Below are 25,899 nucleotides of genomic sequence, written 5' to 3' on the forward strand. Positions count from 1 at the left end.
AATACATTTAATTCAATTTAACGTCAACCCCCCACAGTCCCTAAATGTCCCTGCTCCGCCCCTGCTCCAGCATCACCAGGTCACTTCTCCAGCTCTTCTGCAGAACAGATCGAAGCTCTATAAACACTACAGGCAGTGTTATTTTTTGCATGCGCCACGTGGTTTGCCGTGCCAGCTGAACATGAGCATAATTTGTATCATCTAAAGACCGTTTTGACCGTCTCGCTTTGGCGAGAGAGAGAGAGAGAGAGAGAGAGAGAGAGAGAGAGAGAGAGAGAGAGAGAGAGAGAGAGAGGCGACGTCACTCGAGAGTTGGTTTTGAAATGATAAAGAACTAAATGAGTATGCCTACTTCATGCCTCCAGTGTGATTGCAAAAGTGTCCCTTTTGCAGCTGCTGCACAAATAATGTCATTCAATCCAAAGTGTCCGGTCAGGTTGGTGCCCTCGGAGCACTTGGTGCCCTCGGAGCACTTGAGGGCATCACCCACATAACACTGCGCTTTATGTGGGTAATGAAAGGGATAAAGAGAATTCTAAAACTATTCAGTAAAGGTCCAATTTATGTGACTTTTTTCCAGTATTGATACTTGTTTGAATAAGTATCTAGTTACAATACTAGTCTTAGTTTAGATTCATATCTGAGTATAATTTTTGGAATAACATCAATGTTAAAGTGTGCGCTCACACTTGCACACACCACATCAAAACTGAGACTAAACCTGGCACTCAAGTCGGACGAGACAAAACCAAACCAAGTCCATATCAAGACTAAACTGGTCTCACACCAGGACCAGACCAAGGCGTGGAAAAAAAGAGAGCAAACAAACAGATCTACAAACGCTGGCAGCAATGGGTGACATTTTCATTAGATTGTGATGTCTTGTGTTTTAGGCTATATATTGATAGTGACATTGACAGGTGGAAGAACAAGCAGCCAGGTCCTGTCAGTGCAAAGGACACGTTAATGCAATTACCTACAAACACTAGCTACTAATTTCTGCTTGGGGCATAAGGCTTGTTAAATTTCCCGACTACTTTGCAATGTCGCTCTCCACAATTTCCTTGTCAGTATCTGCTAATGCAATGTTCCTCTTGACAGTGTGCACACCCAAAAGCTAGCAATGTACAATGAGGGGGATAATGGAATAATTAAACTCTTGCTGGTAACAGAACTGGTTGTGCGTCATCACCATCATCTACGTTTTGCTCATGTTCATTTAGCTCACATAATAGTGTTTGTCTATTTTATCTGTTTATGGCATGGCATCTGGGCTGAGCGGTTCAAAATGAGAAAACAACAGACTGTATTCAAGTCATCCAGACCCACTCTAGTCATATGCAGGTTTCATAAATATCCAGTATTACCAGTGGTGGCTGGTCCATTAAGGGCGACGCCCCTCTTGTCTATCAGCCAATTATGTCAAATGGTATTCAACAATTTTTTTTTGTCTAAAAACAATATAATTTGTTCAGAATTATGTTATATTATGATTGGTTTAAATATGTAAAATAATTCAAAATGTATATATAGCAGGGGTGGGCAATTATTTTCCTCCAAAGGCCATATTCGAATCCAGGCAAGTAGCGTAGTTTGCCCACCCCTGATATATAGGATACTTTGTCTGCCGTCTGCTGTGTGACAAAGTGTCCGACGTAAGCTGTGGGGCTGTTTGAAAATCACCCATGAGCCTGGTAGAAAAGCAATTGGAATATTGAGCCAATCAAATCAGTCACTGTGAGAAAACCCACAGTAAAACTGTCTAAAATGGGCGATGATTTAGGCGTAGTGTGTTTACGAGCTACGCTGTTAACGCTGTTAACGCTGGAGACACAGCGCAGCAGGCGCACGCACCTCAAGGCTGATGCTTCTCCGTCAACTCTACGCAGAAATGCGTCTTTTGACAAAGGCACGTCCAAAATGACTCAGAATGAGCTCCTGACTGTTTGCTGGCTGTGACCAAAAACTATATTCGTGATGAAGTTCAAGCGGCTGATTTCTTATCATTCCGAGCCAATGAGAAATGTGACGTGTCAAACCAGTGTAGCAATTGTGCTCCGTTACCTTGACAGCAAACACACAAACAGGAGCATTTTTTTGAGTTTATTACGCTGGATAATGCCAACGCTGAATACACAGGTTAACTAATGCTGCTTAGAAGCTGATATTTTTGTTTTATTTTCTGTACTGTTTTATAAAACAGGCACCAACATTTTTTGTGTTTTCTCTTAATGTAGGAATTGCTACTATATAAGATACAGTATTATTGATATTTTTGTTTTGCTCTTTACACTCAAATGTATTTTCTCACAAATGGTATCTGCCTCTAAGTCATAGTATTACCCTCACCAAAAGTGGAATTATTTCAGTTTTATATGTGTATTAAAATATGAATTTATACACTTAACTTTTGGACATTAAAAAAACGCTAATATATATTACTACTATATATCATTAGCCGCCACTATCTATGGTTTGTAAAAATGAGGAATAAGCCCAGTGCAGCTGCATTTTATTAAGGTGATGGAAATATATATTACACCAACTATTAAAGAGCAGAACTATTCGGTCTTTCACTGCTTTGCCTGAAATGTTCCACAGTAGTGTTAAAGGTGCCTTATCATGCATTTTTTCCAAGGACATAGTATTGAACTTTCAGATAAGTAGATTATCATTTTATATTTTATTCATTGTAAACCGCAATATTGATCTCAAACAGCCTAATAATAGAAACAGGTCCATTGACTTCCTGTTCAAAACTGTAGAATTGATAAGCTCCGCCTCTTCATAGTGACATTTCACTGTAACAAGCAGCAGATTGCCATTTATATGTTTGTATTTTTTGAGGAAGTGGCTCAGTGACATTTTACATGTCTATCTCCATGGAGACAAGCTGATGCCACTTGTAAACTCTGTCTAAAAGAGAATGTGAGGACAAAACCCGAACTTCACGTACGTAGAAAAATTCTGATTTATAAAACCCTTCGTACGCACTCAAGCGGGTCATTTCCTCCTCACGGATCACACTTGGAGCAGAAATATGAAACATGATCCTGCCTCATGTCACGCCTCCTCCACCTCACAATTTCACCATGTAAGGACAATGCACAGTGACTTATGATGAGATTTAACTAAACAAGCCACATGGCAAGCATGTATGGCCACCATCATGTGAAGCTTCTAATAATAATGTCAATTTAATGTTGTCTTGTCTATTACTTACTTGACCTTTGGTTTTTGATAAAGAAGAGCTTCAGCCTCTCCTTGAAGGTGTTCTCGTTGACATAGAACTCCACTTGCACCCTGTGGAGAAACACGCCTTACTCAGCAAGTCACCAGTATAAACTTTTACATTATGAACAAGTTTATATGCTGCAGTGGCACTTTATAATCTTGGTTCGCTCTAGCTGTTTAATAATGCACTTTTACATACTGTAAATGCCCCTTGCCTGTCTATATTTATAATTCGTGAGCCACATTGCCACATAACTAAATGAGTGGTATATGTTCATAATTGGTAACTGAGCCAATTATGAACATATACCACCAGAGCCTTGACGATTCACTAACTTTATGTGCTAGTTCTTGTTTTTCTCAGTTAATATCTGAAAATGTTGTCAAATATAAATGCTCCTCCTTGACATTTAAAACCTTGACGTTTAAAATGTGTATTGTGAACTCAATCTTGTATTTGAGTCACAATGCATATGCAGCTAGAACGTTAAAAGAACAAGGCTCGGCTCTTTACAAACAGATCACATCTATTTTGGTCAACTTGGCATAAAGCATAAAGAGCAACTTTGGTGGCGAAAAGTTGTCACCTATTCACCAACCAATTCCTCTGAGAAAAGCTTTGGAGTCGAATGGAGACTTATTAAGATGGTAATTGCTATGTGGTTACACTATGGACCATGGATCATCCCTTGTGAATACAGGGTGCAATTAGTAAGAGACAACACAGAAAGAACAGAGGCAATTAGAGTCACCAACACAGCCCCATCGGGAGCTGTGAAGAAACATGTGTAGGTGCAGGAGATGAGCAGAACAGCAGTATTTCAGCTCCAGCTTCCCCATCCACTCACATCTCCATGGAGATAGGTTTCAAGGCAGGAAATGTGACAGGAAATGAGTCACGTGGATGTTGTGTGCTGTAGCAACCCAGTATTAGATGTTTCTTCATAATCTATACATAGTGACAGGCTGTAGATGAAAATACACTACATGCCCCCAGGAAACATCTTCGATCTTATATAAACACAATGTGATTCAACTGCCTCTTCACCCAAGAAGCGGTGAATATATAGGCTAAAGGCGCAGAATAAGGTGGTCGATAACAGATGCTGGTCGGTCCAACATCAAAGCAATGCATGTACTGTTTATCCATAAGGTCATGTTTACGTGGTCCACACAACCTGAGACTGGAACTTCAGAGAGGGTTTTGGGGTTAAATATATAAATGTTTTGTTCTGGTTAAATTAAAGTCAGTATTGTAACTTTCTGAATGTGCATGATTCCAAGGAAATAGAGCATGAAAGGTGTGCTTTGCTGGTGGTGCAGTGGTTAAGAGTGTCGCACATGTGTGGTTTTCTGCCTCTGGTGTCATGGGTTCAAGTCAGGCCTTTGAAATTTGCTGCCTGCCAAATATATGCCCCCCCTTTCACGCTTTGACTGTCCTACCTATATATTGAGCCTCCGGGCCAGGACCTTTTTTCTCATTTAAAAAAAACAAACATATTTTGGAACATTCTGTAGGCATATGCCATACTGTGGAATATTATCGCTAAGTGAACAACATTTCCATGGAGACAAGCAGGAGGAGACTCCTACAGACCAAGTACAAATCAGGTTTGTGGAGATGCAAGCCCGCTCACAGTTGGAGGCATGTTTTCCTGAGATTTTAAGTGCAATAAAAACAACCAAATATAATAATTTAATAATAAAAAACCCATCAAATATTTAGCTGTGTGTTACTACACCTGCAATTACCCAGAAGTCCTATATAAACTGGCCTATCCCGACGTCGACGTAGAAAATCCATTATGTGTGAAAAGTGGTGATGTGCCAAAGGGTTTGTGAGGGCTATAAACTAGAACCGGTCCATTCTGTTTTAGAATCAGTTACTTTAAGTTAATATTTCAATTATAAAAAGACTACATCCATAGTGTGTGTGTCATACACTCGTGTAATAATGATGCCATAACTGCTCTTCCTATCTCTGCCTATAATGGCAAATTAAAGTGCACCAATGCAATTAAGTTGATGCAAAGACAGGTTCAAAGTCAGTTATGTTGAAGCCGCTGACACTAATAAGATGAAAAGCTTTCCTCCATCAGAGATCTTTAATGCTGTTAACATGATCTATTTATGGCGTATTCTATCAATCATCATCAATTCTATAACTTTCCACAACAAAAACAACTGATAAACACATACACTTTTTATGTCTCATTTACCTAACAATGCATAGGGCCATTAACATTTACTTTCCATTCAGAGTACCACAGAGCACAGCACTAAAGCGATACCTTTTAAGCAAGTGCAGTCATTTTCTACCACCAGCAGCTCTAAAGCAAGATGGACTGCAAGTGGCTCAACTAACTCTGCTTCTTGTGGTCTTCCTTTCATTTGAACAAGACCAGAAACTAAAGTTACAATCTAAAAATATATATACATAAATATATATAAATCATATATGCACACTAGTTTAATTAATGCACAGCAAAAATGTAATGCCATATTCAATTGTTTTCCAAATGGTCAGAATAAATGATTCACGTTCTACAGTTTGAGGATGAACTTACGGCATGTCAGAAATGCACAGGATCTGAAAGCAGTTTACAGGAGTTAACCACCGCAGAAGCTGTTGGTCGGTTTCAGGGATGATTAAGTTAAGGAACGCATTTTATACAGAGAGCATCTTCCCCAATAACATGATTAATTTTACAAGAGATGGTAAATGTCCACTTGTCTCTGACCATCAAGTTGACTCATGATCGGATTGTAAGATAAAGAAACAGTGCTTTAAACATCTGCATTGGATTATATAAACTTTAAGCATAATGCCTTAGATAAAATAAACTGTACTGAATCTATTTCAGTTACGTCTCTCACCCACATATCACAAGCTGCATCTTCCTTCAATCTCTCTTTTCTCAGCTTCACTGAAAATAGAACATTCTGACCTGATATGTGAGTTGTGTCATAAAAAAGTATCAGAATAGCAAAAAATACAAACTTTGAACTGGTCTAGAAGCAGCATGTTTGCAGACGTTTTGCCTGAATAAAATGAACATTTCAACATCAAAGTGTTTTATTATCATTACGACAATGTTCAGATGATATTCCATGGATTCATCAGATATGTGCTAAATGTGCCTGTACATTTTATAGGAGAGGTTCAAGTATCATATGCTAAATTGACTTTCATGAGTTTTTAATGTCATAACGTTGTTCCCTCACTATTCAGCTTATTACAAGTGATATATTTGGATGGATTCATGTTGTTAATCCTGTATTGTCTGTGTCCCCTATTTCCACCAGCATCCTTGTACTTAGTTGAAATTATTAAAAACAATTATAGACTCTGAGTGTAATAAGTTGGAGTTACCTTAAAGAGTGTTCCTTGAAATATCATAAGATGTCTTCTTTAAAGAAAAACTACAAAGGTTTTCAGGTGGAGGGCACGAGACCTTCTTTTCTCCATGGGGATGTTATTGTTGTACCGTTGTTTCAAGTTTCATAATATGGCATAACATTTAGCAATATCAATCTCTTAATGATGTATTCAATGTTATAATTTAGCAGTTCTCCTAAAGAACAAATATAAAGAGAGAAAAAAATATTCATTTGTCAATATTTCCTATACCTTCTACTCACACAAACAAACAAAGTGGAGTAACTTTGCCATCACTCTGTCGGTGAAGTACAGTGACCACATGGTACGTCTGGGAGCTTCTGTGTGAAGCCAGGGGCAGACTAAACTCGGTAATGGGCCCTGGGAGGCCTATGAACCAGACAAGCTCAACACGGGAGAGCAGTTTGACCTCATCGCTGCTCGTCGTGGGACACAAATACAGCACAATGAACGAGCCGCAAGAAACTCTGCAAATCACCCTGAAAACAGCGCGTAAGAGATTTTAACACCTTATTTTATGACTGTCTCTATTTGATCATAATTTATATTCATTATTACTATTCATTGTTTTATGTCGCACCATATTGCCAAAGGACATTTCTAGTTTGTGAATTCCGTTCACTGACAAAGGCAATAAAACCTTTTCTGATTCTGAGTGGACTGAGTTTTACCCTCAGGATTAAGAACAGGGGAAAAACACCAGCCAAGAACACGCTTTGAGGCCAAGTTTGACCTATACACTTTTTTCTACTTCTTCTACTTCTTTCTACACACTTTGTTTTCCAAGGTTGTCAAAATTCTCTTTTGGACTAAATCCACTGCACCCTCCTCAATCAAATCACTGTGTTCATTATATTTCACCTTTATCAACGTCTAAATTATGCATCTGTCTACTAAATGATATCATTTTAAAAAACATGATTAGCCAGAGGTTACTATTGCCACACAGTATTTCATCATTATTATTGAGTACATTTTGATGAAGCTGGACCTATGTGTTCCATGTTAGAAAAGCGTAGAAAATAACATCCTTTTCAAATGTCAAGGCTTTCATTGCAGCTCTGGTATAGACCAACTAGATTATTCAGAAATTGGCCAGTGCACAACATTTCACTTGCTCTGACCATTTGATGCTGTTATGATGAATTGTCACTCACATAAACCTTATTCTGTCAGTGTTCCATCAGCACAATTCAGCAGCAAAGTATAACACAGCTATGACTGGCGCCCGTTCACATCTCGACATCGCTGGAAGTGATGAACGATGAGCTGGCTCACTTTGTGGTTTCTCTGTTAAAACTTTGCTTGTGAACTGTGAACTACGATAACATGAATATCAAACGCTCACAAGTTTGATGTGGCTATAAAAAGCCTCACGATGATGTTGCAACAATTTTGCTCTCTTCTCTTCGTGAACAATGCAGAAAACCATCTATTGGCTTTAATGACTATGCAAGCTAAGTTAAGTGTATCTCTTTCTATTTGAATAATGGTTTGATTGTGTTTCATAATGTATGGAATTAATATCTTTACGTGAATCGTTACCACAGTAACGTGCTTTGTGGCTTTATGGATAAGCCATTATAACACCACCTATCTCTAATTGGAGATTGGACTGTGCTCTTCAAGGAGTTCTACATTGTATTTGAATATGTAATAAACTTTAGAGCAATTTATTTTGCTGCTGTATAATGAGACTTCCTGCTGACCAGAAATGTTACAGCAAGAACATATCATGCAACAAAAACATGTGAGCAAAGTATTTACGTGCCTTTAATCATGGAATAATGTTCAAGTATGTAGTGAGTTATAAATCCACTGAGTGCTCACACTCAAACACTTGCATGTCAGGTTTACTGCACACTTAGTATGTCCCAGAGGATCAGAGTCAGAATCCATTCTCAGTCGACAAACAGCCCAACAGCACGTGTCCCTCAAGAGACCTGAGCTGTGGTGGACGTACTGAAGAGCTGAGGAAAAAGATGGTCCAACTCTCACTTTCACAAATTTCAAAATAACCTTTTCTCATAATAACTTATGACTCAGCACAGCATGCACAGTGCATTTGACATGAGTGTTGTTTTATAATTATTCTATCATCAAAATAAATGATTAAAGCTGTTTACGCTAACACACTGACGAGGTGAAGACGTGTGCAGAACAGAACACCGGGTGTCAACAAACTCAACGCAAAGGCTACCGTTACAGCATTCATTGTGTCATCAATACACAGTAGTAGTACATTTATTTTTGGGACAACAACTGTTATAAGGGTAGCCAGGGGGATTATTCATAAGGGCATTTCTGATTTGCCTTGATTTCACTTAACTGAAAAAATAAGGCTGTGTATGTTATTGCCACATCACACAGTTCATGCCATGCAAGCATGATGCTACCATTGACTTACTGGGCATTAGTAGAGTCCATACTGTATTCTTCCTGATACCTAGACGTAGCACACATGGACACACATATAGGCACAACATTAAGAGGCAGCAGGGTTGAGAAAGCAGGTCAAAAAGGAAGGGAAAGTTAGCACACAACATGGACACTGTAATGCAATACTTGCTTTGGAGTGGACCAGCTCAAGATGGAGACGTATGCAGTGAGAAGACCCTGGGACAGGCGTGTGATGCAATATTAAATGGATTATTATTATCATGGATGAGTCTTCTAAATGCACAACCTTTCAGTGGTCCAACTCCAAATGCAAGTAAATGTTCACAATTACAGTGGATATGAACTGTATTGAGGAGAGGAACAGAATAACACCTCAAAAGCTCCTCTAAAAGTACAGTTCATGCAAAACAAAAACACATTTAAGTTAAGAACAAAGCTTTAGGCAACAACAGAGAAGCTGTTGCAGTGCAAACCATGGGATTAGTAGACACGCCCTCTCGCCTGTGAGATGTCCATAATACAACCCACAGACAGGAACTGATTAGCTGATCAAAGGTTAAATACAAGCATTTTGGAGTTTGAAATAAATAATTATTGTGGAATACAGAAAATGTTGTAGAAATGGAGGAAGTTGTTTTGATGAAGTGAACGCTCTTGTTAATGACCAATACTATCTCCTGTCACAACGTCAGACAATGTCTTCCACAATGTGTCAACATTATTATTTTGATGATTAGCAACTATGACAAGCAAAACATCAGGAACTCTTCAATATTCATAGTTATGACAAGTTGAAATTCTAATGGATTATCCAATGAAATTTCCCCATGTGGGACAATAAAGGATTATCTTATCTTATCTTATCTTATCTTATTAGACCTTTAGCTTTCGCTAATGGACCATAACACACACTCTGTGCATACTATTGAAGTCGATGATTGTACGGGGAAGTCATTTATCATGATTCGACTTATCCAAAGAAAGCACTAATAAGTATCTCTGAGATAAATATCTTTGATAGATCTGAAAAGTCTTTTCTTCTGGATAAACTATAGCTAAAATGATGAATGCTAAATTATTGAAGGAGCTTACCATGCTCTCAATGCAAATTATTTTACAATAATTAATTGATTAATTAATATTGTAACATACCCAAATATGATTTTAATTGTCGAGCCAGTGTGTTGAGCCAAACTGTGACCGCCGTTGTGAACCCAGAGCCTTAATTAAGCTATAAAGACGTGAAGCAGATGCTATCGACTGCTAAGAGCTTCACACAGTGAGAACAAGCAGTGAACATTCATCACTCTGATTGAAACTGATACACTCCCATCCTCTCTTCATCCCAACACCGCAAACATGCTTTTAAACTTGTAATAGTCATCTGTCACCCTGACCTTCACACATAGACAACAATCCACAGCCATAGATAAAAAAAGACCTTTGTCATCCTCACCTCTCCACAGCCGATGTACGCGCTTCCACAACAAGTGAAACGGACTGCACTTCCAAACTAATGCCTGCAATTACATTTACAGAGAGCTTCCTCCAGGACCGGACAGACAAGCCAGTGCACGCATGCATCTCTGCCGCAGTTTCAAGGATGATGGGATTTGTAGTTCCCAAGCTGCTATCTGCACTGGAGTCCAGCTAATGCCAGTGTCATTGCCACTCACAAAAGGCAGGTAGGTAAGGTAGGAAAGCCAGCACACAACCCTATTTTGAAAGATTATCAGTAAAAATGCATTACATAACATGTGCTGAAATTTGACCACAATATTTGTTAAATGTATGTAGTTCTCTTATGTTTATTACATTCAATATCTTATGCATTTGCAAACTCGCAAAAGTAGTATTTGTTTGAACAGAAGACATTTCACCTCTCATCCTAGATTCTTATGAATTAAGTAACACCAGAAGGGGGGCTGATTATTGATGATATTTAGAATGTTATGCATATTGAATGTATTGTTTATAATAAGAAAGAATGCTGAAAAAGAGCAGATTAATACATTTCTAAATAAGGGGATGAATGTCTGTACTTTTGTGAATTTGTCTGAAAAAATGGTACACAGGTAGACAGATCTGGGGTTACAAAAGAGTTTAAGCAGGGACCCTCAGTGTCCGGATAAAGTTTAATATCCGACAGCCTCATTGTGTTCTCTGCTGAAGCTGCTCCTATGCTGCCGTTGAGCGTCTGCTGTTATAACTGCATGGTTATGCTAATGCTGCTAACGTTTAAACAGAGCTAATGTCAAAGTAGACAAAAAGTAGAAAATCATGCATTAAGCCCCTCCTTGGGTTTATTCTTTAATTCAAGTCGGACGTCTACATTAACTGAAAAAAATGTTTCTTCAAAGTCTGATCTCCTCCAGGAGGACAACCAGAACATGGTCTGTGTGCACCTAGTGGTTTCCATAGTAACACAACCTGGATTAGCAACAGAGCAACAGGTTTCATTTTATGAACATATTTGAATCATTTAAATTTGCATTCAAGCATCCTATTAGAATCCAGATTCAAGCGAAACATGCTTTGATTTAGTATAATAACTACCCAAGAGAGAATGCACTCAAGCCAGCGATTATCGCTTCACCATCTAAATGAAAGTGTTAATTAGGCCTTCTACAAATAGAAGAACATGTTCAACATACTGGAATTATTAAGCAAATCAGTGTATTTCAAACATGCAAGTCAGATCTTTGCTTAGCCCATTAGTTTAAACTAAACAGAGAATAAGTCAGGTATCAATGCAAATTTAATTAAATATTTCCCTTTTTTTGACAGCTGTGCACTGTAAAAAATTGAAGTAGCACCATGAAGCAAAATGCAGGGTAATTTGAAACAGTGAAGGCAAATGAAACAATTAAGGAATTAAAGTCCAAACCAAGGATTTTAAATGGTTTAAGTCTAAAGCTGCGTAAGTTAAGTGAGTGGATTGGCCACCTCTTTTGACAACATGAGTTTAAAATAATGCTAACTCCATCATAGCAATGAGCACCATGAGATAGACAGGTGCACAGATGCTATTCAAAACGTTCAAGCTTCAGCAAAAGTCCACCATCACCATGGCAATGAAGCAATTCAATTATCATAGGTCTTCACGGCTGCTCGACCTGCAGAGCTGCACATGCACCTGAGATCGCCTGAGAATATCATACTTCATTTAGATCTGCGTGTTCGTAATTTACAATCATGCAAATTTGCTATTTAAACCCTGTTTCAGGAAATGCAATATATTGTAACTGCATCTGTTGTTGTTTTTGTTAATTATTGAGACAAATGGCTTCTTCTGATTTAACGAAAGTCAAAGGGTCTAAAGAAGCCCCAAGCCAACACAAAAATGTAAGTTTATCTCCTACTATTGTTGATTTTTTTCTGAAAGACAACACGATTAGTCTCTGCTGTCAATCACAAGCCAAACTGTCAGGGGGTGTTGTTTAAATCCATTGAATTTTAACATTATGAGCAGTTGCTTTCAATTGGTCAGTGTATTGATTTTCCATATCACCAAAGTCATTAACTGCAGAGACACAAACCCTGTGTGTGGTAAGCGCCTTGGCCCTGATCAGCAGCTGAAAGTTTGTTCAAATATAACATGTACAAGACAGCTCTATGAAGACACTTTGACAAATCTAAAATCTGATCTGTAGAATATGAAATCTTTACGTTACAAAGGCTGAGCACTGAATCATTTTTTATTCAAATTGAGATACACTCCTCTCTTGCCAATAAAAGGGTTAGGATTATAGAGGTAAATATTGGAATGTTTTGTGTTAAATGGCATTGACTAAAAGTGTGTCTTGTTCGTGTTGGTAAAATTAATAATACAAGCCTGAATTGAAAAATGGTATTGTTTTCTTTCTATTTGCCATAATTTCCAGTTTCTACATTAATGCATTAAATATGTCGGTGTAATCCCTCATTCGTCCAGGTGTGTTCTGCTATTAATGCATTAAACTTGAAGCTAGTTTAGTGATAAATCATTTTTGACTACATTATGGTTTCCACTTTCCGCCGATCATACATCACACATTCCCTTTCAGCCACAAACAAATAGATGAATGTGAAAACCCTTAAAACCAAATTTGCAAACATTCATCAATTGAGAGAATTTTGCCAATTATTATTAATGTTTGTTGTTGGCGCAGTTAAACTTTTAATCATGGTGCCAAGATGATTGTTGTTTGAATTACATTTGCAGATGTTTTGTAAATTCCATATTACATTAAATCAAAATTGGATCAGACCAAGAAAATATTAGTTTTTTGAGAACACATCACTATTTTAAAATCCCTCCTCCCATCACTGTCAGCACCGCTCACAGATGCCCCAAAGCCACAAGGGAATTAATAATGTAAATAATGATTCATGTCATTGCGATTCTTTGGATTGTTATGTTAATGACAATATAAATGTTAATATTGACAATGGATGAAAAAATAAATAAATCGTCTTCCGAGTTATTCTAATTGAAACAATAAATGCCCCAAGGAAACAATGTATAGAATGACATCAATGCCAGAGCCTAAGCTGACATTTAAATATTGTGTGAAGTCTGTGAAGTCAGCTGAGAGGTAAACATCTGTGGTTCCAAATAGAAAACAGGCACAGCAAAATGTTGGCTGAAAACTGACTCTGAAATCAAGCCGAACGCCACATTCTTTTAGTTTGTGCTGGTCCCGTCAGGTGCATTCTGGGTGCCAATATTGTGACAATAAACAGTCTTAAGTTGTTATGAGTTCCACCACGATCTGGTCTGTCTAGCCTTGTCCACTACATCCATACATCCACTACATCCATACATACAGAAAACATCCATACATAACATACCGAGAGCCAATATGACATGCAGCATTAAAATCCTGTGCGTTCAGCTCAGAAATGATCAAATGTGAGACGCAGCATTTTCAGCAGTCTATTTAAAGCTATTATATTCTGTACACCTGACCAATCTGCTGCTTTGTGTTCCAGCCCTCCTGCAGACATGTTTCAGTACACACTGCCTTCACTGGCATGTCAAGCTAAATACCCATGGTTTGCACTTGCGGTTTTATTTACAGCACTAAGTCCATTTCATAGAAAACAGAATCCGGGCATTCATAAAACTGTAATGGGAATGCAGCATCTATGGCATTATGTAATGACTTAGACTGCAGCCATTAAATAACTGGAGTGATGCTGAGATGACTGACAGCTCAAGAAGCTGTAAAATCGCCCGCTCGTCACTGACCAATGTGACAGATAAAAAGCGCAGCGCGTGGCTCAGGTCACATCCCAGCATCACTCACAGGCTCCGAATCTCTGCCACAATCTCACATAAATTAGCGGGCAGGATTATGCTCATGCTCAACTTATGCCCCGGGATCATCACCACTCAAGTTATTACAGACTTTGTGCGATGTGCTCGTTGCGTCTGCGCGACTGCTGTGCGTAAGCTGCATTGAGAAAACATGCGACTTGTGCGGATCTACGTCAGCTACCTTTGGCCGGCATCGCTCCCAAAAGAAGCCATGGTCCGGAGCGAGCAGGAGGGATGCACCCAGGTGGGCTCCGAGGAGCTTTTCTGCACATCGGTCTTCACGTCCGGGTCGATCTCTGAGGGTGACGGGGTGAGCTTGGCTCCGGCCATGGCTCTGTGTTTCCCCGCGCGCGAGAGGCAGTGCGTCTCTTTGCCTCTGTCACAACGCGCGCCGCTGCATCCTCTTCTACTCGCGCGGTTTCCCTCCTCCTCTCTGCCGCCGCTGCTGCATCACGGGCTGCTGCTCTCACACGCGCACACACCGGTGGCACTCTCTGTTTTCGGTACGTGGGATGTGAGGTCTCGAAGCGTCAAGGCGTTGAACCAGCCCAGCGGGGCGCGGTTATGTAACCACTATCATCAGCCTCGATCTCAGAGTCAGGGGATCGAACAGGTCCTGACTGATGTGAATGAGAACTGCCCATTGCAGAACAACACGACTGCGACAGGAACAGTGCAAATCCACAAAGCCACAAACAAATGAGCATTATTGCCATGTCATCTCCAACACGGGCTACTTTGCATACAATCTACAACTCCACTGCTTATAGAGGCATTGTATCATGTGCTCGTGCATGAAATCAAAGTTTCCCAAACAGTAGGCCTAATTAACATGATTCCAAATGTCCCAGCAATAAAGACACACAAATAACAATAATGAAGCCCCAAACGTTTTATTAATCCTATGCTGAATCAGGCAAATGTACATCCATGACCACACATCTGTACATTAAATGGCCTGTGATAATGGTTTATAATGTATGTGCAACAAACACCCACCTAAGTCTCACAGTAGCCAATACATAGTAGTTTGAGTAGCTCTTTATTGGCCTTTACAGAGTCAGAATGCATTCTACTGCGCCAAAAAGAAACCGCACCGAAATTGGTGAATGGATTTGTTAATTTAGAGTGGCCAGACATGAAGCTAAATTATTTTTTGTGACCCTGATTGCCCCTTTCCTGTTTATTCAATAACAGGCCCAATTGAAATATTTAATTTCTCCTCTGCTCCACTGCTGCTCCGTTCACAATGCACTCAGGAAGCATCACCATCACTTCACAATCATCACTTGGAGCATTTTGAGTTCAGCCTCTGAAAAAGTCTTTTGCTAACATGATAAACCAAGGGATTAAAGAGTGCCTGTTTACAAACTGTTATAATCCACCACGCCTCAACACCAGAGCTACTATAAATATGTGTGAGTGGCGCTTAACCTGCACCTTTACTGCGGTCCATAAGGCTCTCAATTCTCAATAACCTAAAAAGGTTTCACTATCTGTGCTTTGGGAATACATTTGATGAGTGCTGCAGTTAAATCACTTTGTAAAGCTTAGTTTATACCACTCATTGTTGAGAGTAAGATGCCAATAGTGATAAATGCATTGCTCATATGCTCATACAGTTCAAGCATATGATGAATAATGATTTGTGCACAGTGGCGCTCTGTGGTGAAAGGGGGTATTGCAGGTTGTGCATCCTTAGGGAGAAAGTTCATTTTTATTTTATTTTTCACATGCATTTATTAACTTTAAGCATCGTAATCACCTTGAAACGGCATAATTTGGCACAAAGTTAATACTACACCCAGGAGTGTTACTCACATACTCCCAACTCACATATCTTTCAGTGCAGCTAGGGTCTGAGAAGTCTGAATTCCCACATGGCCAGACTGTTTGTAAATGAGAGCAACAGCGTCATTTTCATGTGACCTATGATTTACTGTTGATGTAGGTTGGTCCAGCAAAGACAAGCTAAGGTTCTGTTGTAAAAAGGTAGTTTAGGAGCAGTCACAATTAAAAGTTAAAATGTTCTTAAATAAACGTCATACACACACATTCAGATCCTTTTATTCATTGTAAACCACAATATGGATCTAAAACAGCTGAAATGTAGGCTGTCAGAAGAACTGCATTTTGTAGAGTGCATATCAATGAATATGAAAGCATTTCTCTGTGAGATTCCTGGCATATCAAATTGAATGACTAACTTAGAGCTATTGAATCAGGTTGTAAGGTAGATTGAGTTCCACTTACAGAATGTGAAGTCAATGTATTAACACATTAGTCATGCTTTGGCCTGTCATGATAACAGATATTGAAGTGCATTAATTAACAGCTACTGTAAGTTAAGACCTTACAAATCCTGCTCCTCCCTATGAAGGGTGCAGATGGGAGAGGAGAGCTGTGATCGAGCTTCCTCTGTTAAAGTGTAGTGAGCTGACACTGCTGTGGGCGAGCTGTCTGTCTTTATGGTGACACACGGGAGAGAGCTCACACACTCACCACTGCACACACCACACTGAACTACCTACCTCACGCTCAAAGATTTAATCACGATCAAATTGAAACAGCAAAATAAATGGTTGCAATTAGAAAACCACAGCGACTGCAAACAATAACATATTTCAAAAAATCAACAACACAAATTGGTTAGCGAAATGTAATTTAAAACGCACAATGTGACTTTTCTGCTGAACTTCAGTATACAATCATTCTGAATACTTTAAATTGCAAGAAAAAACATGAACAAAATCTATGCAGCCTTTATCTGAACAAATATTATTACCAACTCCAACAGTCTTTTGATATATCCACAAATTATTTTTAAAGACAATAAGTAAGGAGATTACCAACAAGGTAACATCTCTTTACTTAATGTATTTAAAAAGTTTCAGTTTAAAAGGTTTCTGTACAAAACAGTTGTTATACAGACATATAGACATATAGAATACTTTAGTTTTAGGAACATATCTTAAACTACAATTGATTATGCAATACCCCAAACATCCATCCATCCATTTTCTACCGCTTGTTCCCTTTCGGGGTCGCGGGTGACTGGAGCCTATCCCAGTGACTTTGGGCCTTAGGTGGGGTACCCCAAACATAAAAGAGAATATTATACAAAATGTATTCTACTTTCCTTTTATGCAATACGCATTATTTTTGGACAAACCTGGTCGCAAAGCCACACTAGTGAGCTTGGATTTGCTTAATTTCAGAGAGAACAAATAAAACTGAATATTTTTTTATGATGTTACAAACCTGTCCTACATTTTCTGCCGCAACTCTTTATCAGGCCACAATAGAGGAAACAGGCCAGCGTCCCATGAATAAACCAAAAACTCTCAGCGAGTTGCTCAGCCAAAAGCGTAGCATCATATTTACCATCTTTCAGTCCACTGCAGCACAAATCACAGGGACAAAATGTCTTATTCCAGTGAGGGTTCATTCACACTGTTTTGAGCTTTGTGGGAAACCCGTTTGTAGAATGAAAGAAAGAATAACACTCCAATGGAATAAAAAAGAGGGTCATTGTATTAAATCACTGTTGATTGATTTTTAAGACAATAAAACACCCTAAAAGTTCCTACGCCCCATTGGCACTGGCTCAATATGAACTGTATGAATGTGTGTATTTCTTTGTGTGTGTTTTAATACATGTGTAAATAGACACTTGTCTATGTCTTGTCTAATGTATGGTTGTCCTTCTCCCTGCAGGGGACTGCCGGGGGATTCAGCCAAAGGCTAACTTAGGAATAATGCATCAAATGGCAACATTTATGTTCTAAAGGTACAAATATAGAATAATAAGAATAAAAGGTATAAAGAATAAAAGAATAAGACTAATACAAAACATTGTTAAAAGCTCACAAGAGCCACCTTTAAACTCGATTTAAACCTGAGCGAATAATCTATTTGAATAAGTTACAACAAATCAAAGCACAAACATTCACACTGCAGGAGCAAAGTAATCACCTAAGAGCTGAGCAGATGGCGTGAGCTGCTGTGTAAAATATATCCTGCACCGCTGAACCACGGCCGCGCTGTTGATTAATAAACATTTGCCTGATTGCCATGGTCTGCTAAAACCAAATGGAACAGAACAACTGCGATGCACATATAATCCCCTTTACCAAAGTCCTGCATGAGCTGCTTTCAAATAGAGCTGAGCCATTTCAAAAGAATATAAGAAAACAATTTTTTTTTTTTATTTACCGGTATTTGAAACACATGATGTAAACACGCCGGATTAGCTGTGGGCTCATTTTCATCCATTGTCCCGCATTCACTCACACAGCACGTTTTTAGTGGTAGGGGATACCGGAGTACCTGGAGGAAACCTACGCAAACACGAGGAGAACATGCAAACTCCACACAGAACATTTCTTCTTTGCTGATTCTTTGATTTGATACTATTAAATAGCGTATGCTGGGACGATGAATGAAAATTGTCCCATGGCTACAATCGGGTGTGTTAACAGTATGTGTATCATGTATGTTCATTAACATGCACTGTCCCAAAAGAAGAAAAAATAAATAAATCTGGTCTCAAAATATTGGATATAAGTATAATTAGGGTTGTGTTAAAAAAATGTATCTACATACATCGCACTAGTCTCTTTGTTTTCTAATAGTCATTTAATGGGCCATCAGCCTCCTATTGTCCTAGACTCACACTTTCTTTCCTCACTGCTTAAACTGATTAGCATCCAAATTCCCTGAGCGTCTACCTCTTCAGGGATTCAAAATTCCATTATAAACAACAGGGAGGTTAAATCTTAACCCCCCCTTCCTATTTAATGATGGTCTTTCTTTTTTAACAAAGATTGCATGAAATCCCTTTTTATTTTAAACAGTCGTCCCAGGACAACTTTATGACAAAACCTGGTTCACCCTAAGGACAAGATGCTGACACAGAAACAAAGCAATGTAGTTCATTCTATCCAATGCAGTGAAGAAAATTGTAAAGAGCGGTGCATAGGGGAGACTAAACAGCCACTTCACTGAAGACATGCAAATTCAGGGTTGCTGCTGCAGCATGTTCAGACCATGTTAACTGTCTGGCAAGAAAAATGCAATACATTATCAGAAGAATGTGTTCCATATATTTCTATTTGAATCAGTTGGTTGGATGTATGAAGTTATTAGAGCATGATGGATTTATAGATAAGTGCTTTGTGGAGAAACATGAAATGTCATACATTTTCTCATCCTGAGTAAAAAATGACCCATTTGGTAACTTTTTAATACCCTTTTTTCAAAAATGTATCAGGAAACATATCATAATGAAGGAATTGTTTCGGGATATACATGTATCGGGATATGTATACGGTCTTGGCAATGCCAAGCTCTAATGTCTATATGTCTCATAACAATTTGAGTGAAGGGACAAAAGGACAAAAATGACATAAATCCAAATACTGCAGATAGATATACATAGACCCACAAAGTTTAAAAGGTGTGAAAAAGGGTGTATTTTTTTCAGCATTAGCACATGGCAATTACTCTATTGAAGGCTACCTTTAATTGCCTGTCCACGGAGAGTTGGCCTTTTCAGGCAGAGCAATTTTACACAAAGACACTGAAATGGCTGCAAGCTCAATTATTTAAATCTGATTATAAATGAGTTCTCTTAACACGTGTTTTTAAGTGCACACAAAGGAACATACATGCAACACATACAGGTAAGTCCTGCTCCATATATAAGGACTTTTAATTCGGTTGGACTCCCATTGTCTCTAGAAATGTCGTTTGTGATCTGAAGAGTACCTCAGCATACTTACTCCTCCCACGGCCCACTGAAGCACCGACCTTTCTAATCCAAAGCATGAACTATATCAAAAACTACAATTCATATTATATATAAAGGATACAGATTTTTTTTCAGTAATTTGAATGCGAGACATAAGCAAAGTCTTATTTTTTCATAAACATTTCCCATATTCTCAGATATGATGTAAACAAGTTCAGATATACATATTTTTCTGTTGATAACTGTAATTGATTTGATGTTAAACAAACATTTTAAGCTACATACATTTTTTCCCGTTTCCATTTTGTGTTATGAGTTTCACAGTTTATCCAACAAGAAAGCAAAAGGAGCTCGACACTTTTGGCGGCTGAATTCTATGATTAAAACCTTTGTGTGTCTTACAGCGCTGCAGGTTCAGTTGTGATTGATTGTGCAGGCATTTTTAATCATAGAGTACCTAGCTTTTACCATTATCCACCAGCAACACAAGGGGCAACAGGAATAAGCATCAGGGAGGTTTTAAACTTTAGACTGTCAAAAAAAATAAAAATCACACAAGGATTATATTATAGTATACTTAGAGGTGGAGAGAGAGATCTAGATGACCTATGAGAAAGAACCATCTCTAGGCATCATAAAAATACCAACAAGTGCCATCAATATACACATTACAATTGAACATTTGGATGTTGGAAGGACACAAAAAGAACCAAGAAATCAGTTTCATTGACTTGATTTTGTCATTAAATAACTTGAGAAAACTCATAAAACTCAATTTCTATAAGTCTTTAACAAAAAGTATCAAGCTATCAGAAAATATTATGCCGACATAATATTTACGGAGAACTTTTTAAGACAATGGCCAGTATACGCTTTAGTGTGGAGTGACCCAAAAAGGAATACAAGGAATTCAAACAATATTATGTCAGTCCAAAACCAATTTGTTGAAACATGTCTTTAAATGTATTATCTGAGGTTTAATCATCAGACAAATGTGAAATGTTTGAAGAATTAATACAAAAAATGCAGCAATATCAAGCATTCAAATAATGTGGGATTCACATTAAAAATAGCTCATTCACATAACCGCATTTGGAATAATTCTAATGAGCTTTTTCAACCTAATTGGGGCATCTTTTTGGAAGCCACTATTTTACAAATCAGTGTCAAAGTCTGTCCCATTTCTGTCTCACTCAGAAAGATGTGAGCGTTAAATCTCAGCTGTGACTTTGATTTGATGGTCATAATTTCAGAACAGGGGCATATTCATGAGTTTCAGTTGCAGTTTTGAAGGTCTTTTAAAACATAATAGTTTTGATGTGAATAGTAAATTGCTATTGCTAGAGTCCCAATTGTCATCACTCTGAAACTCATGGATTTAATTATGTGGGAGATTTACTGTTTTTGACAGAAATCTCTAAAACAGAAATTTCACAAACGATGAACATTATTAACCTTATGGCTTGAACTCCTTTGAACAGCAACATCACATCTTTGGGGTTGAATAAAAGCACCACTTTCTGAAGCTATTGGGAAAATAATAATTAACCTTTGTTTATTTGTGCTGAACAGGGAAGATGTTGAACTCTGTGCCAGTTTTTGTTTCATGTGGACAGGCCAAGTAATTAGAGAGATTTAAACAATAAACCAGGTCAACAAATCTGCAATCTGACAGCTAAACAACAGCAGCTCCATTTGACAGTGTAGGTAATCCAGAATGTGACCGCACAAGTGTCACAATACTAACATCTAAAACATGATTTTGATATTAAGGAATAGGCATGATACTCAAACATAAATAGTACTTGCTTTATGTTGCCATGTGGTCTAAATACTAGTTCTGATGAAGATCAAGGTCATTCTGAACAGTTATATTCTGTTTATGTGACTTTACTTGTTTTGGTATCGATTATTATATGAATTTCAGTACTTTTAATAAGCCTAATTCTGAGCTATCTCCACCTCCATTTTAAACTATATGGGAGACATTTTCATTGTATTGATAATCACTATTTGATTTTTTTTTATGAGAAACAAACTTTTACCAGTTGGCTCAAAAATAATGTCACATTTCTTCCTCCAAAGATCTCTGCAGCAAGCCACAGCTTTACTTACAGACGTCTGGATTAAAAAGACTCGTTGACGATTACAAAATTCAAGTAATTGCACAGTCCTACATTCTTTTCTAAGGCTCTTTTCTCAAGTGGAGCGCATATAAACATTGACCTAATGAATACAAATGCACCACAGCAAACAAGACCAAATAACTAACTCTTGAAGCAAAGTCAATTTATTTCTACAAGATAAATACATTATGCAACAATGTAAATCAATCTATGCAAAATGGATCCATCTATGACCAGTGGATTTGTCCAGGGTTAAGGAATAATCGCCATCACCATTAGCTGTTGCAGAACGTGCGTCAGAACTGTGCTGCTTCTAAACGCCAGCCTTTGAATCACTGTAAAGTGATGAACTGCTGAAACAGTGACCAATCCATCTGAAACATTTGATCGACATTCCACTTCCGCTTACATTGGAGCAAAAACCCCAGATTCAAACAGCAGCCGCACAAATTAATTGAAGCAATTTTCAGTTTTCAACCTTGTCATTGTGGAGAAACGGCATTTGCACAAGTGTTTCTCTTTCACACTTTGACTCCGTGCTGCTGCCTGACAGGCTCGGAAATAAACTTGCACACACACTCAAACTAAGTATAATCACGAGGTTCTCCGACACACAGTGATGGACAGCAGCACCTGTGCAGACGATCTTCACACACACACACAGACCCAGGCAGAACAAGTGCTTGTCAGGACCATGACTCGAGTGCGATGGCTCCTCTTCAGCCCACACACAGCCAAGCAGTGATAACAGCTCTGACACTCAGCTCTGGAGATAATGAGAACTTCAGGGGGAAGAGGAGACCCCACACTCCAAACGCACCCCCCAGATCATCTGCCCACCACACGCACACACAACTCAGAGGTATAGGCGTAGGAAAGAATCACCCACCACAGACAATTGTAAGCTACTACTGAGGATTCGGTCATGGTTACCTAGAATATTAACAAAGGACACCAGAATAAGTTGGGGGGATGAAACTACAGTATACCCAGATAAAAAGGATACTGAAACTAGATACTCCTTTGAGCAAGTATTGATACTGGAAAAAATACATGCATGTACAAAGTTGGACCATTCCTGGATAGTTTTGCAATGCTCTATATTAGAACAGAACAGTTTTGTGAAAATTACATTCTACGATATAAATAAAAAGTTATCATTTTTATTATCATTGTGGTATCAAAATCAATACTGGGACTAAAGTCTTTTCAGTTTATGGACAACAGCACCGCCTCAGGGACAATGTGCTGAGTCTGAAGTTCAGTGGAATGAAATACAGTGGAATGATTTCATTGAACGGTTCAAAAGCAGAAACAATACTATTGATTGTGGTGGTCTCACTCGGACCTGAGAAGACGGGAGCCTGCTCGGGAAATATAGTGTGAATAACACTATATTGCAGGAAATGGAAACCTATCTCGTACAAATCGGCATGAGGTCGTACAAATCAGCATGAGGTTATGTTTGTGGTCTAATTAATTGATGGAAAATCAAACACACAAGAAAATAAAGTCCAACGTTTCTGCACCATTCAGAAGTGCAAACTGATGCACACTGAAAAAACAACAACAGTGGCTATTATCCTAACACAGAAAGATTTGAAGGTCAGAACTACATATTTTTCTTCTTTCTAAATCGAAACGCTATAAGGAGATGTGTGCAATGAGAGATAAGCAATCAAAAAAAATCAATACAAACAGGAAGAACCAATTACTTATTCCAGGGTATTTGCTTCCTTTAATACAAGGCTGTTGGGCAATTAGTCAGGCTGTCTGTTCTGTTTGTGTCTGGAGCTAAATGCTATAAAAAATACATGCTACACTATCCAGAGTGTTTAGAATATATCAACATTTATATAATATTGTGAATGTTGTTTTGAAGATATGCAAAATTTAAATATTTAGTATAACGTTTGCAGTAAAATATACAAGAAAAACAAATGTAATGATGTAAACTTGAATAAAGGTGACATTTCTGCAGTTTAGGGAATCTTTTCACAGTCATTTCACATTTGTCTGATAACTAAACCTAAACTAACACGTTTAAAGACACATTCCTGTTGGATTGACATCATATCGTCTGAACATCATTATCGGGATACTTCTTTTTTGTCAATATTGCCCACTCTCAGTGCTGTTATTGTGCTACAACATAAACCTGCCCAATATGTGAACAATAATCATGTTTCCTCATGTAGTTCTGTGTGCTCAAACCCACTTTTCCCCACCCACTCCCCCTATTAGTCTGCCTCCGCCAAGCTATAAGTGAGTAACCTGTCAGTCTAACAAATCACAGAGGACGACTTGAGTTAGCACTTAAAGGCAGGACATGAAACAGAGTCGTGATGTAGGGTCAAAGAAAATAGTACCGTAGTGTGATTTTTTAAATTATTTTTTGGCATATTGCCCACTCCAACTACAAATCAAATCAAATCATTTTATTTTTGTAAGGCCCAAAATCACAAGTCAGACAATGTCTGTGGTGGCGAGGGACGATGTCCCAGGGTCCTCTGTCCTTAGACTCTCCTTCTAGGCCAGGAAAAACTACAAAAAAACCTCTTTGGGAAAAAAGCGTAGAAACCTGGAGGAGTTCCAGTGAAGGAGAGATCCGACTCTCACAGACGGACAGACGGACACGAGGAGACTGGAGCTGGACCCACTCTTCAGGCAGATGAGGGACCGTCTGAGGCGAACTGGACCCACTCTTCAGGCAGATGAGGGACCGACTGAGTCGAGCTGGACCCACTCTTCAGGCAGATGAGGGACCGTCTGAGTCGAGCTGGAGCCACTCTTCAGGCAGATGAGGGACCGACTGAGTCGAGCTGGACCCACTCTTCAGGCAGATGAGGGACCGTCTGAGTCGAGCTGGACCCACTCTTCAGGCAGATGAGGGACCGACTGAGTCGAGCTGGACCCACTCTTCAGGCAGATGAGGGACCGTCTGAGTCGAGCTGGAGCCACTCTTCAGGCAGATGAGGGACCGACTGAGTCGAGCTGGACCCACTCTTCAGGCAGATGAGGGACCGTCTGAGTCGAGCTGGAGCCACTCTTCAGGCAGATGAGGGACCGTCGGAGTCGAGCTGGACCCACTCTTCAGGCAGATGAGGGACCGTCGGAGTCGAGCTGGACCCACTCTTCAGGCAGATGAGGGACCGTCTGAGTCGAGCTGGAGCCACTCTTCAGGCAGATGAGGGACCGACTGAGGCGAACTGGACCCACTCTTCAGGCAGATGAGGGACCAAACTACAATAAATGTTTTAGTGTTGTTAGATTTTGTGTGGTTTGATCATATATTATGTAGAGCTGTAGGTCGCTCCGTCAGTCAATGCTGTCTTAGTCAACTAATTAAACTGGGATTATATGGATTTGGGAATAATAAGTAGTTTATTCTACTCTTTTTGCTATGTGACTGCCTAGTTTACTACAATGTCAGTTCAAATTGCTGTGTTTTTTCGCATCCTCTGAGCTTGTGATGTTGTAAGTGCAGATACTTACCAGCTCCACACAAAGCCTTTTTAGTGAATGATGCGCTCATAGTCTCATAGCGGAAACCAAGAATTTCCTCAGTCAACTACAGCACTATTACCACGTGTAAAGTGTAGTCACTCTCTGATGTGCATTTGCAGATATTGCTGCCCAAAGGCGATGACCTCCTGCCAATACGACAGACGCGAGGAAGCAGATG

General features: G+C 38.9%; 1 protein-coding gene across 16 annotated transcripts in view; it reads right to left on the reverse strand.

Annotated features, from left to right (window-relative positions):
* Window positions 1-25,899, reverse strand: part of kcnt1b (potassium sodium-activated channel subfamily T member 1b) — a 53,266-nt gene that overhangs the window by 22,588 nt on the left and 4,779 nt on the right. For 11 of the 16 annotated variants that reach the window (XM_072432439.1, XM_072432437.1, XM_072432440.1 and 8 more), the window contains exons 4-5: window positions 9,042-9,080; window positions 3,224-3,303 (exon numbers count right to left, since the gene is read on the reverse strand). In XM_072432439.1, the coding sequence (XP_072288540.1) occupies window positions 3,224-3,303; window positions 9,042-9,080 (119 nt within the window). Of the gene's footprint in view, window positions 1-3,223; window positions 3,304-9,041; window positions 9,081-14,517; window positions 14,793-25,899 lie in introns of those variants that run through there. The other 5 variants (XM_072432443.1, XM_072432432.1, XM_072432442.1 and 2 more) reach the window with 3 other exon arrangements.

This window comes from Eucyclogobius newberryi, unplaced genomic scaffold (assembly GCF_026437365.1).
Source record: "Eucyclogobius newberryi isolate DKJ021-1_F unplaced genomic scaffold, fEucNew1.0.hap1 SCAF_6, whole genome shotgun sequence".
NCBI lineage: Eukaryota > Metazoa > Chordata > Actinopteri > Gobiiformes > Gobiidae > Eucyclogobius > Eucyclogobius newberryi.